The 13208-nt window shown below is 32.3% G+C and overlaps 1 protein-coding gene and 1 long non-coding RNA gene across 2 annotated transcripts; one reads left to right on the top strand and one right to left on the bottom strand.

Annotated features, from left to right (window-relative positions):
* LOC18586831 (transcription repressor OFP13) lies at positions 3000-4130 on the bottom strand. The gene has a single exon (XM_018128667.1). The coding sequence runs from the start codon at positions 3966-3968 to the stop codon at positions 3291-3293; it is 678 nt and encodes a 225-aa protein (XP_017984156.1). The 5' UTR covers positions 3969-4130; the 3' UTR covers positions 3000-3290.
* LOC108663731 lies at positions 8380-10106 on the top strand. Its single transcript, XR_001929743.1, has 3 exons — positions 8380-8417; positions 9079-9152; positions 10009-10106. It is a non-coding gene; the product is annotated as an uncharacterized LOC108663731 (long non-coding RNA).

The raw sequence follows: 13208 nt of genomic DNA, 5'->3' as shown, positions 1-13208 counted from the left end.
ATTTTATCCTAAACTACTCCTTTCGTCTTTTATCACTTCTAAACATTTTAATTGACCTCAATTTGCATTCGATCAACTTTATTTATCACCATATCAAAGTATGGGCTATTTCACCGTACGCCAAATGGTGTAAAACCAGTGAGATATAAATAAGTATTTGTGTGAATACGAAATGAGAAAAATGAGATTATGAGATATAAAGCACGGCTTATCACACAATGTTTTACCCAAAGATTTGGTATTAAATATGAAAAGAGATATATTTTTTGTGGTGGATACAATTACAATTCTATATTAACTAGTCTGGCATAAATGAGAAAATGAAAATACGTCTAATGAGTATAGCTACAGCTTATTCATATGGCTCATTTGATATCGATATCTATATGAAAAGCCTTGAAGGATTTAAGTTGCCCGAAGCATAAAATTTGAACTATTGAGAAATTTACTTGATTAAATTATTAAAATCTTTATATGGATTAAAGCAATCCAGACACATGTGGTATAATCGCCTTAGTGCAAATTTGTAATAATCCTATATGCCCATGTATTTTATAAAAAGGGTTTAGATATGAATTTATTATAATTGTTGTTTATATTGATGGCTTGAACATTATTGGAACTTTTGAAGAGTTATTAAAAGCCGTAGATTATTTAAAGAGAGAATCTGAGATGAAAGATCATGGAAAAACAAAGTTTTGTTTGAGTCTTTAGATTAAACACTTGACAAATGGAATATTTGTCCATTAATCTAATTTTATAGCAAAAAGTGCTAAAACGATTTTATATGGAGAAAGCATATCCATTGAGTTCACCAATGGTTGTAAGGTCATTAAATGTGCAAAAAGATATTTTTCAACCTCGTGAGGATAATAAAGAACTTCATGGTCCTGAAGTACCATATCTTATTGAAATTGGAGCATTAATGTATCTTGCTAGCAATACATGACTTGATAAAGCAATTGCTGTGAATTTATTAGCAAGATATAGTTCTTTTCAACTCGAAGAAATTAGAATGGAATTAAATATATACTTTGATATCTCCGAGGAACAATGGATATGGCTTATATAATTTAAATGCATCAAAATAAAATTTAATTAGTTATGCAGATGCAAAATATTCATCTGATCCACACAAAGCTTGATTCCAGACAGGTTATTTGTTCACATATGGAGGTATGGCTATTTTATGGCATTTTATAAAACAAACTATAGTTGCTACTTCTTCTAGCCATGCAAAAATTTTAGCAACTCATGAGCAAGTTATGAATGCGTTTGGTTAAGTTCTGTAACATAACATATTCGAGAAACGTGTGGCATGTCAACCAAGAAGAAAATTGCAACAACATTATATGAGGATAATACTGCTTGCATAGCACAGTTAAAGGAAAGATATATTAAAGGCGATCGAACAAAACACATAGTTCGCCAAAATTCTTTACTCATGATCTCCAAGAAAAGGGTGAAATTATTGTTCAACATATTCAGTCAAGTGACAATCTAGCAGATTTGTTCACCAAAGCCCTTCTTATTGCAACATTTGAAAAGTTGGAATGTATCATTTTAAAGATCTCTATAATGTAGTCATTAGGGAGAGTAAAATACGCACTGTACTATTTTCCTTTATCAAGGTTTTTCCCACTAGGTTTTTCTTGATAAGGTTTTTAATGAGGCAGTATTTCATAAGCGTATTCTTGAAAAGAATTATGTACACTTTTTCCTTCACTCGGATTTTTTCCCATGAGGTTTTTTCCTTGTAAGGTTTTAACGAGGCATATTCTTAATACAATGGATATTCAAGGGGGAGTGTTATGAATATTTTTGTGAATATCCATTTATTCTATCTATATCTAGATTTGATGTAAATTACATTGGATTAGAATTTAATCCATCTAATCTCTAAGTGTTATCTTCATCTTGTAAATTCTATCAAGATAAGAGGGTTATTTGCCTATAAATAGGCTCCCTCAGTTCATTTGTAAACACACTTCAATAAGATCTCTTTTCTCCCTCTAAATACTTTCTTTCTTCTCTTTAATTATTCTTTCAAGTTATCTTTATTTGTTCTTTTAAGTTATTTTTCATAACAAAAAGATGTTTTTATAGCTAGAGATTTGGGTAGTGTAAGAAGGCTCAAAAACAACATGGGTTTAAGAAAGAAAAAGAGAAAAAACAAAAACAAAAATAAAAATTAACAAAAGTAAGGCTTTAGGTATTATGGTGTTTTTGCTAGAAGTCCTGGTTTGAACCTTAACAAGAGCATATCATATTTTGGAGAAAAGGAGAGTGACGTGTCAATCTCTTGGCAAGCCATGTGGTAGCCTATTAACATGCCACATGGCTCCAACATGCTTAAAAAGATGACGTGGCAGTGCCACATCAACATGCCATTATCCCACATCACCACGTCAGCAAAAATGTACCACGTCAGTGCTGACGTGGTACTAATGTCATTATATTTAACAGTTAAATTGGATACTATTAGAGAAGAGATTAAATTAGAGCAATTTTCAAAATTGAGGGACAAAATTGTTTCAAATTGGAGTAGAGACATGGATACTGGGATCTCCCAAGTATTTTGACCGTATCAAATTATATAAATCCTATATATATAAACATGCATAAATGTGAAAATATATCTCAAGGATGAAATTTACAATTTACAAATGACATCATATTCCAATAATTATTCTTAATTTATTACATTAAGTTAACAGTGCACTGACTTAATCTTTGCCTTTAGGAGAAACATTGGAAACGATAAAAAAAGGGGTAGATTGACTAATTAGTTTTGTGGGAATAAGTCATAAAAACAGAGGTTTTTTTTTTCTTCTTTAAAAGATTGCTACCTATCCATGGAGGATATGATACATAAAAACAGAGGTTATTCCTCTTTAAATTGCACTTGCAAAATTGCCAATTGGTTAACAGAGAGAATTAGTAATAGTCAGCAGAAGATAGAGAACAACCATTCCTGATATCCCCACACATATACCTGGTTATCAGGAAAATCTAATCCCAACAAGGTCCTTGCCATGTTCCAAGAACAGTTCCTCAAAGACAGTTGGAAATATTTTTCAGCTGCAACATAAATGATTTTACATCTCACGTAATTACCGTAATCCAATCAGTTCCTACAAAATGCAGCCTAAAATGCATTGGAAATTCGGAGAAAAAGGGAGGGGATGAAGTGCTGTGCTATCTCTTTTTGTTTATATACTATATAGTTTTTGATGACCTAGTACTACTAGCAACAATATACACAAAGGAATGATACTACAAAAGAAAAGCTAAGGCAAACGAACGTTTTCTTCCTCTTCAATCTCATTATCATCTCCTTGAGTTGAGCACAAAGGAGATGAAGGTAAAGAAGAAACAGCAGAAGAATAACTAGTGGAATCAGAACAAGAAGTAGCATTGAGACCAACAAGCAGATCGATAAAGGCACCGATTATGAATCCATGATTGGTCTTGCCATTCACCTTCAAATACCACCCCAACAATTCTTCCAAGATCTCCCAATCTTTCAGCCCATGCGTCTCCACCATCTCTTCCATGGACTTCCTAAAGTCAACATACGGATCAGCGGACTCCATGGCTAGAACTACACTTTCTTTGAATGGAAGCCCTCCGGTTTTGGCCTCTTCCAAGATCGAACTAGTGTCACTACCAGGCTCGAAGAACAGCCTCTCTGATCGCGCCCCTCGTACAACCATCTCCAATGACTCCCCATCGAACTCCTGATCTGACTCTGTGGAAAAGCTTGCCGACTCCGGAGACTTTGTGAACCATGACTCCGGCGTTTCAACCCCGTCGATGGGTTCAAAGAACACTGAGTTGACAGTCTTGAACACATCATCTCCTGCTCGGAAGGAAAGGGTCTTGGGGTGCTTGCATGAGGGCCATTGCCAAGGCTCCCTTGCTTCTTTGTGCTTGAATAGAGCAGGGAGCTTCATTTTCTTGCCCATTAAAATGGGTTTTCTTTTCTTTTTCTTGGTTTGGTTTGTGAGTAGCTGTGCTTTTGAGGTTGGGGCATTAATGGGAGCCGATAGAGTTGAAGGACTGAGTTTTAGAGGAGAGGTGAGAAGATGAAAGGGGAGATGGAAAGGAAATGGTTTGCAGGTAGGACCTATCATGTGTGTATTAAATATTCATGTTTGTAGAATTCAATAGCATTTAATGTCCACCCTCAGAATAACAAAATATAACAGTATTTTTGTCAACTTCAGTTTTATATTTTGTTCAACTCATTTTTTATGCTAATTATAAAAATAACTGATAATTTATATACTTTAGCTGTTTCCTTTATGTTGTAACTGAAGGGCACATACCATATTATAAAAAGGATTAATTAGAAGTCTAACCTACATGGTAGAAAAGATACTGGCTTGGCTTGTTATAAAACATTCAGTGTATTTTTGGTTTGGGAAATGAAATAAAAAAAATATGGAGCGTTACAATAGAGAGAAAATAATTATTTTATACTTTGGTTTATATAATGAATAAAAAAATATTTTTAAGATATTTAGTTAATTAAAATATTTTTTGACTATTTCTGATGGTTGGTAATAGTCTTTTCAAAAGGATCTGAGGATGTGTAATCGATAGGAATGATAACGGTGGGGTAATTTTTTACTCACTCAAAACCTAACTCCACTCTATGATTTAATATTCAATCTCAAGTCGAGAGAAATATTTATAACTTTGCATCAAATTCTACTCGACACGAAATTTATTTTAATGAATGATTTTAATATAATTTTGGTGAAAAAAAACATTTTAAATATAAATTACATGTTAATTAATTATGAATAAATACATTGTAATAAATATTTACATATATAAATAAAAAATTGACTAGACAATAAAATATATGAGTTTTTATATAAACCCACCTTCATAAGTGCCCTTACAACAGACAAAACCTAAAAAAAAAAAAAATCAATCGAAACAAAAAACGCTAACATATTTTTTGCAGTGATTATCTCCACACAAGCCATTTAAAACTAAAATGACGGTTCTTATGTTGCGAGGTGAAAGGCGATACAAGCATAATAACTTTGTCAACCCTTCATATTAGATAGGGGTATTTTTAAAAGTAACCCTTATAGATAAAATATTTTCAAAAATAATCATTTTTATAATTTTAATTATTTTTAATCAAGTTGGACAAAATTACTCTTAATGAAATTACACGCTATGATGTTATATTCCATATAAAAAAATATGTGACACATCATGATTAGGTTGTTTCATGCCATGTATAAAAATATGTGACACCCCATGGTTAGAATGTTACACGCCATGTACAAAAACATGTTATATGCCATATACAAAAATATATGACACGTCATGGTTAGATTGTTATACACCATGTACAAAAACATGTTATATGTCATATACAAAAACATATGACACGTCATGGTTAGATTGTTATACACCATTTACAAAAATATGTGACAAGTCATGATTAGGTTGTTACACGTCATATACAAAAACATGTGACACACCATGGTTAGGTTGTTACATGCCATATTGAAAAAAAAAATTATTGTTACTTCACGTTATGTAGAAAAAATATTATTGTTACATGTCATATTCAAAAATATTTTGTTATACTTTAATGCCTAAAATGTTGTTATTACTTACGAACCAAAACTTCAAATCTTCTCAACTCTCTTCATTTCTTTTTTTTTTTTTGACAATTTGGCACTAATTAAAGTGTTTCTAATATATTTTCATAAATTAAAACATAAATTTTCTTATCTAAAACACTTATTTCAATTAAAAATAAAAAAAAAATTCTTTTGAAAACCTAGATTTATAAATTTCAAATTTTTGAGTTTATTAGTGTTTAGATCTCGAATTGATTTAATTAAAAATTATTTCAAATATCTGTGATCATTTCTACCATTTTAATTTAATCCAAAATACCTAAAAATCAAATTCTTCAAATAGCCATTCACCCAAGCACATCAAAACCATCGCTTAGTGTCTTGAAAGCGCAGAAAAGAGAAATCTGAAAATGTAGGAGAGAGAAATCTGAAAATACGGGAGAGAGAAATCAAGAACATAACAAACGAATGCCAAAGAGAAAAATCGATAAAATTAGAGAAAGTGGGATGGTGAGAGAGAAAAATCGGAAGCACAAATAGGGAGAAATTGTGATAAATGGTTTAATTTATTTAAAATAGTTTCAAAAGTATTTTTGTCAAATCATAGCTAAATATGACTAAAAATAATTAAATTTATTTTGATGGTTATTTTTTAAATGCCCTTATCAAGAAAGGTTATTCCTTATAATTTCCTTTATTAGATATAAGGCAATGTGTTTATTAAGAGCATAGTTTTGCAAGTGTAAAATGGCTTTAGACTTTAGACCCGTTTTGGTTATTACACTACTTTAGAAAGGACATAATGGGTATTTCGAACAATTCAATGGTTGTGGAAAAAAATGGAAAAATCAATCGAAGATATTATTCATGTGAGTTGTTGAAAGAGCAACGGTTGAATCACACACACTTGTCCTTTCTCATAAATTAAGAGGGAGAAGATTGAGACATTGAAAGATAGTCTCATTTATGAGGTTTGCTTTGCTTCGTCCATGTTCCCCCTTATTCTGTCCCATGACTCATGCCTATTAAATATTCTGCAAAACGACCCAAAAAGCATAGCACGAACCATTCCTGCTCCTTTAACCCACTCCTTCTTTAACCTTCGAAAAGTAATTTACATTCACGAGTGCATATCATTTTGGTTTTTAGAATTTAAAAAGTAATTTATTGATTTTATGCACTTCCAATGTTATAACGAAATAATCCTCTTATTAATATATATATATATATTACATAGTTATTTAGAGTTATTAAAAATCATCGCGTTACAATATTAAAAATACAAGGAGTAATAAGTTTTTTTTCTAATTATAGAGACTAAAATGATATGCGACTCAAAAATTGAGAATCGTCAAATTAATTTACTCCCTTTTGACCATTAGATTTGTATCCCATTTATTTACTGATTGAGATTTAAGAGACTCCTCGATCCTTAATTACATTTTTTTGCATAATTTGACGTAATCAAAACACCATTCAAATATTGTCAACAGTTGGCGCAAACCCCTCTTTTCTTTTTTCCTTTTTCATGAAAGTTGAAGAATGATTATTTCATTCCATCCTATTCTTTATTCCTTCCTTATTCTTTTGTTTGGTTCATAAAATGGTCATTCCAAAAGAAGTTAGAGTAACTATTATTAATCCCCTCGGTAACAACTATTCCACAAGCCATGGAACAAAATTAAAAATTTTAGGACAAAAATATCCTTAACCATTTTGTCAAATCACTACCTTATATATAATAAAACCTAACACTAGCATTTAAAACCTCTTCATTTTCCTCTTTTTCTTTCTCTCTCTACTTTGTCCGCCACTCCACTTGTCTCTTTAAATTTCATCTATCGCCGTTGTCTTTCAACGGATCCATAATATCAGCCACAGGGAGCACCATATCGGTGCTTCATTATGTCAACCATATCTCGAATGATCGGTCAACAGAGTGGAAAGAAAAAAAAGAAAAAAAAAGCCATAATACTTAAAAAAGCCTTGAACTATTTAGAAAAATTCAAATAAGCTCTTTTTTTTATTGTGTTTGATCAAATCCTTATTGTAAAGCCCGACCTTATAAAATGCTTGACAGGACATACATGTGATGGATAACATGTTTGCATGCTAAGAGAGTCTCGAAAAATTTACAAAAATCGGTATTGTACCTAGAGGTACAACAAAGTTGATTTAAGCCTCGAACTAGATCAAATAGAGATTATAGGGTGAAATTGAAAATTTTACAGTCCAGGAATGATTTAAAATGGTGATTTGGAGTTCGAAGATTAATTTAGAGTCAAACCGGAAATTTCACTATCCGAGCGTAAAATGGTAATTTTGCCACTCGAGGACAAAATGAGAATTTTTTTTGAAAGATTTTGATCACATTTGACTTATTGGAGTATGATTTGAGGTTGAGAAGTGAAAAATTTTAATTCCGACATTTTTTCATAGCATAGGGGTAAAATGATAATTTTGCCACCCTAGTGGTAAAATTTTAATTTTACACCACCAACACTTGTCCAGCACATGAATTTTACCCAATATTATCATGGATAATTGAAGAAATTTATATAGTGGAGAGAGAAAGCTTGATAGTTAAGAAATTACAAATGGACCAATAATAAGATGACATGTGTCAAGTTTATAACCATTTATTATTTAACTTTAAATTTAGCACAAAATCAGCCCATTTTCTTCATATGGCCGGCCAAAGGAAAACAAAAGGAAGAACAAAGGAAGAAAAGAAGAACAAGAACCCTAGGTGGGAAAATTCAAGGGAAAATTGGTGGATTTTAAGTAATCAAGCAATCAAAGGTAAAATTTCTTGATTTTGACTTGTGATCTACCTTTCCCATGCATTTTTCCTTATTTTCCATGGTTAAATTTTATGTTTTCATGGTAAATTCATGGCTGGTCGAATAGGTATGGAGAGAGAATGATATTGGATTGATTTGATTTCAAGTTATGTTAGTGTTTTTAGTTAGTTAGTGATGTGTAGCAAGAAAAGCCAACAAGAAAAATTCATTTTCTCCCGTTACCCATAAGAGGCCGAATTTTCTAGGGAGAATATTGAGGCTGAAATTGATGATATTTCATGATATGTTGGTGATATTTGATGTTTGGTGAGGTTAGAAATTAAATGGGAAATTTTGGTTTGAAAATCTGAATTTTTGCTCAACGTATAGACATGTGTGATTATTGACCCGAGACTGATAAATTGAATCTCATTCACAATCACTGAGGTAATTTAGGTATAATTGGAGTGTAGAAAGTGAGAAGAATTGATTTGGAGTTAAATTGAAGATTTTAGCCGATTAGACCGACTATAGTGTGACTTAGGTCGAATATCACATTTAAGCGATTAATCGAACATTTTGCATCCCATCGCATGCATTCATTTAGATTTAGAGAGCCTGAAATATTTTATAACAAATTGACACAAATTATTGAATTTTGTGTCATGTGTGATGTATAGGTGGTGAGCTATTTGATAAGGATAAAGAGATTACACCAAAGACAGGGACTAGGAGTATTTCCACTCCTGATACTGTGAGTAACCTTACTATCGTCTTAATTATCTAGAGTGGTTTTTATTCGATTTTGTGAATTTTATGAAAAATGAGTTAAATGGTAAATCCTTGTGATTTGTAATTAAAATGTGATTTAATAAAATGATTTTGTAAATTGTCTTGAAATGAATTGACGGTTTGAAAAATAAAGTAATTGGAGACTGTTTTCATATGTTGTAAATTCATGATTTAAATTGAATGGCTTATGACAATATTGGCATGAATGGCTGAATTGGTATTTGTGTTTAAATGTATAAACTGTTGTTTGCCTTGATAGGCTAGATAATGATAAAATTGCCATATCATGTTATTGAATTTTATTGATTGGTGGGATAATGATGAGCTTACTACAGTGGGCAAGTTTTCATGGACCGACCTATTAGAGGGGCACGGTAAACCCCATTATATCTTACCTCAATATGAGAGGCGCAGGTGGATAACTCTTGAGGCTAACACTTTTAAAGTTTACTTCACGCCAAACCACCACGTGAGGGTGAACTCAGCCAATGTCAACAAACGGCTATGTTTTCAAAATAAAAACATAATTTATACGTACATGACCTTTTTAACAATCTTGGCGGACTCGGTTGGGATAGCCCTCTATCAAGGCATCCCTGATAACTGAGTATGAGAATGATTTTTGGCATAAGCCAAGCTTTTCAGGAAATCATAAGCCTAGTTGTTTATTTGGTTGAAATGAGTTGTAAGGTAATGAAATTACAGTATGATGACTTATTTTAATTGTCTCCATTTACTCGATTTTAGATGGTTTAGATGGTATCTGTTTACTCATTGGGATTTCATAATCTCATCACCCTCAATTCCCTATATTTCAGGCTCGAGATAGCTAGTAGATAGCTGATTGCATCAAGGACTTCAGTTAGCCTTGCATCGACAAAATTGTAGGTTCACATACTCGTACCTTATTGGTTAGTTGAGGGCCCACGTGTCACTGTAAAAGAAATTTTATACTTCAGTTATCTACTTTAAAGTACGTATGAATATACTTAGCTTTTACACTACAGAAATTATTTACGGATTTCTCTATAAATATTTTTTTTAGAAAATAAAATATTTTATTAAATATTATTATTTTATTCAAACAATTATAATTTCATTTCAAATAATTATTTTAGACATCTAAATTTACTTTTAATTATAAAACATGCGTTTTTCACCCACACACCATGTTTTTGGCAAGTTTTGGTATTTTTGAAAAAAAATAACGAAAATGCCCCTATGAGCCAGAAAATAATATTGTATTGTTTTTATTTGGAAATGACTTGTGATTTCTTGAAATGCGAGATTTAATAACTGTCACTCACCGGGGAGATGCAGAAGCTGATGCTAAGCCTTGCAGGGTTCCAATCGACATTCCGGGTAATGAGTGCCTATCGGGACGTCGCGGCGGTTGTCATGGACCCGATGGGAGTTTCGGGTCATGACACTTATACTTTTATTTTGAATCAAATAAACCTTTATAACTAACATTTGACTAACACCTGCTATTGAAAATGACATTTGTTATTTTAGGTCATGTGACCATAATATGTTATTTTGACTTGTCATAGTGGATGTTGACATGGCATGTTGATGTAACATAACGATATGGTTGCGTGACAATCTTACCTTCTACTATAATAAGTCAACATGCCATGTCAACATTATATGGGTATAATTGATATATGTTATTGTCACGACCCGGAACCTCCCTCAGACCCATGACAATCGCCGCAACGTCCCTGATTGACACTCATTATCCGGAATGCCAACCAGAACCCCGCAAGGCTTACATATCAGTTTCTTTCATTTCCTGTGAGTAATCGTTGTTAAATATCTAGTTTTTAGAGAATATACACTATTTTAGATCAAAAACAATCAAAATAAAATTTTCGCCACACAAGGGTATTTTGGTCATTTTTTTCTCAAAAATTTCGAAACTGGCTAAAACGTAATATACAAGTACAAAACACATAATTCATATTCAAAATGAGTTTAAAAGTCTAAAATCTTCATTTAAAACGAAATTACGGTTATTTGAATATAATAAGAAAATAAAAGAAATATTAAGGAAAATATTCTATTTTCTTATAAAACAATATTTATAGAGTTATACGTGAATAATTTTTATAGCGTAAAAGCTAAATAAATTTATACATACTGAAATACAGTAAGCCAAAATATTTAATTTAATTTACAATAACAAGAGGGCCCCCGAATAAACAAAAGTAAAGAGGACTGTGAACCTACGGTTTGGAAAATGCAGATCCAATGGTAGTCCTCGATGAGATCAGCTATCTACAGTCTATACTGAACCTGAAATGGGTGGAAAGGAGTTGGGTGAGATTTTGCAATCCCAATGAGTAAACAGACATTATCATAAATATCTAAAGGCGAGTAAAATGGAGGCAAGTTTAAACAACAAATTTCAACCCATTTCATAATGTTTTCAATTTATTTCTTAAACCATAAAATATTTGTAATTTACCAAAACAGTTGTTAAGGCTTATGTCTTTTATTAAAACAAGGCTCAAGCCAAAACTAATCCTCGGGGATACCTTGGCCGAGGCATCTAACCGAGTCCGCCAAGGGTGTTAAAATATTCACACGTGAAACACATTTTTATTTTTAAAACCAGCCGTTCCTTGGCGTTGGCCGAGTTACACATTCACGTGGGGGTTCGACGTGAAGTGAGCTCTAATACTACCCCGGGAGTTACCCTCCTCGCCTCTACAACCGGAGTAACTATATAACTGGGTTTACCGTGCCCCTCTAATAGGCAGTCCACGGAAACCCGTCACTGCAGTGACTAACCCACCAATTTTAATAAAATTTCGACAGTATAACGTGGCTTTTATTTATTTATCCAGCCTGCATAGTAAAACAACTTACATAAATTTCCCAATGCATTCACAAAATATAGCCACATATACTCATTTCTCATAAGCCATTCCTAGGAAAATATATATTTTTCAAGTCAATTTGTAGCCTCCAATTACTCAATTTCATAATCAATACAATATATTTTTATTTGTCACATTTATTCCTAAAACATCAAAAATCCCGTTTTAATCTCGTTCTCATTTCATAAAATACATAAAGGGCATTTAAAATAAACTCTAGATAATTTACAATAATAATAAGTTTACTCACCGTTTGTACAAACTAAAAGCTTTCTAAGCGCCCCGATCACTACTCGTCGGGTACGACTTCTTTGCCTTTTCCGGAAGGCTCTCCTCCTAGACACATTACAAAAATTTACACAATTCATCACATTGATGCTAAATCACTATATAATTAACTTAAATCCTATACTAATGCATGGTATGAAATGCAATAGCCTAAAACGGCTTAAACGCGGTATTAACCTATTTTTGGCACTTTGCCCGATAAATTGCTAACGCGCTCCATTTTAGCTCTAAATCATCCCATTCTCTCTCCAACATTTCTAACCATTAAATATCAGCCAATAACCTTCTAAAAACAACAAAATCAGCTCACTCCCTTCCTTGGAAAATTCGGCCAAAAATGGGACATTAACTCGGTTAATTTTCTACTTTGTTTTTCTATCACGTTTAATCGTTTTTCATCATTTTCTCTTCATTTCCCTTAGAATAAAATCAATTCATCATCATTGTACAGCATTGAGCATCCAGCCAAGAGTGGGTATTGTGAAAATTTAATGATTTCTTGCCCAATTTAATTTCTAAACACATTTAACTAACTAAAACTATCAATTTAACTAAAAATCAAAACCTAAAAATTTCAATTTCTCTCCCCTAGAATTTCGTCCAGCCCTTGATATCACTTTTTGATCTCTCTCCTCAAGCATGCTAAATGGAAATAAAGGCATAGGAAAGGTAGAAATCAAGCTAAAATCGAAAAATCTTACCGTTAGACGCGTAAACGGTCGAAAACCGCGAATTTCCCTTTGAATTTTCTTGTTTCTCTTTGGTTTTTCTTTTTTTCTTCCTTTCCTCTCTATTTCCTCTCTTGTTCTTCCTTATGGCCGGCCAGCACTTAAAATTTGGGTTTA

This window comes from Theobroma cacao, chromosome 10, assembly GCF_000208745.1.
Source record: "Theobroma cacao cultivar B97-61/B2 chromosome 10, Criollo_cocoa_genome_V2, whole genome shotgun sequence".
NCBI classification, from domain to species: domain Eukaryota; kingdom Viridiplantae; phylum Streptophyta; class Magnoliopsida; order Malvales; family Malvaceae; genus Theobroma; species Theobroma cacao.
Note: the sequence above shows the minus strand (reverse complement) of the source record. Positions and strands in the feature narration are given on the sequence as shown.

Excerpts from the sequence above, each read along its gene's own strand:
- LOC18586831 (XM_018128667.1), bottom strand. The coding sequence starts at position 3,968 with ATGGGCAAGAAAATGAAGCTCCCTGCTCTATTCAAGCACAAAGAAGCA.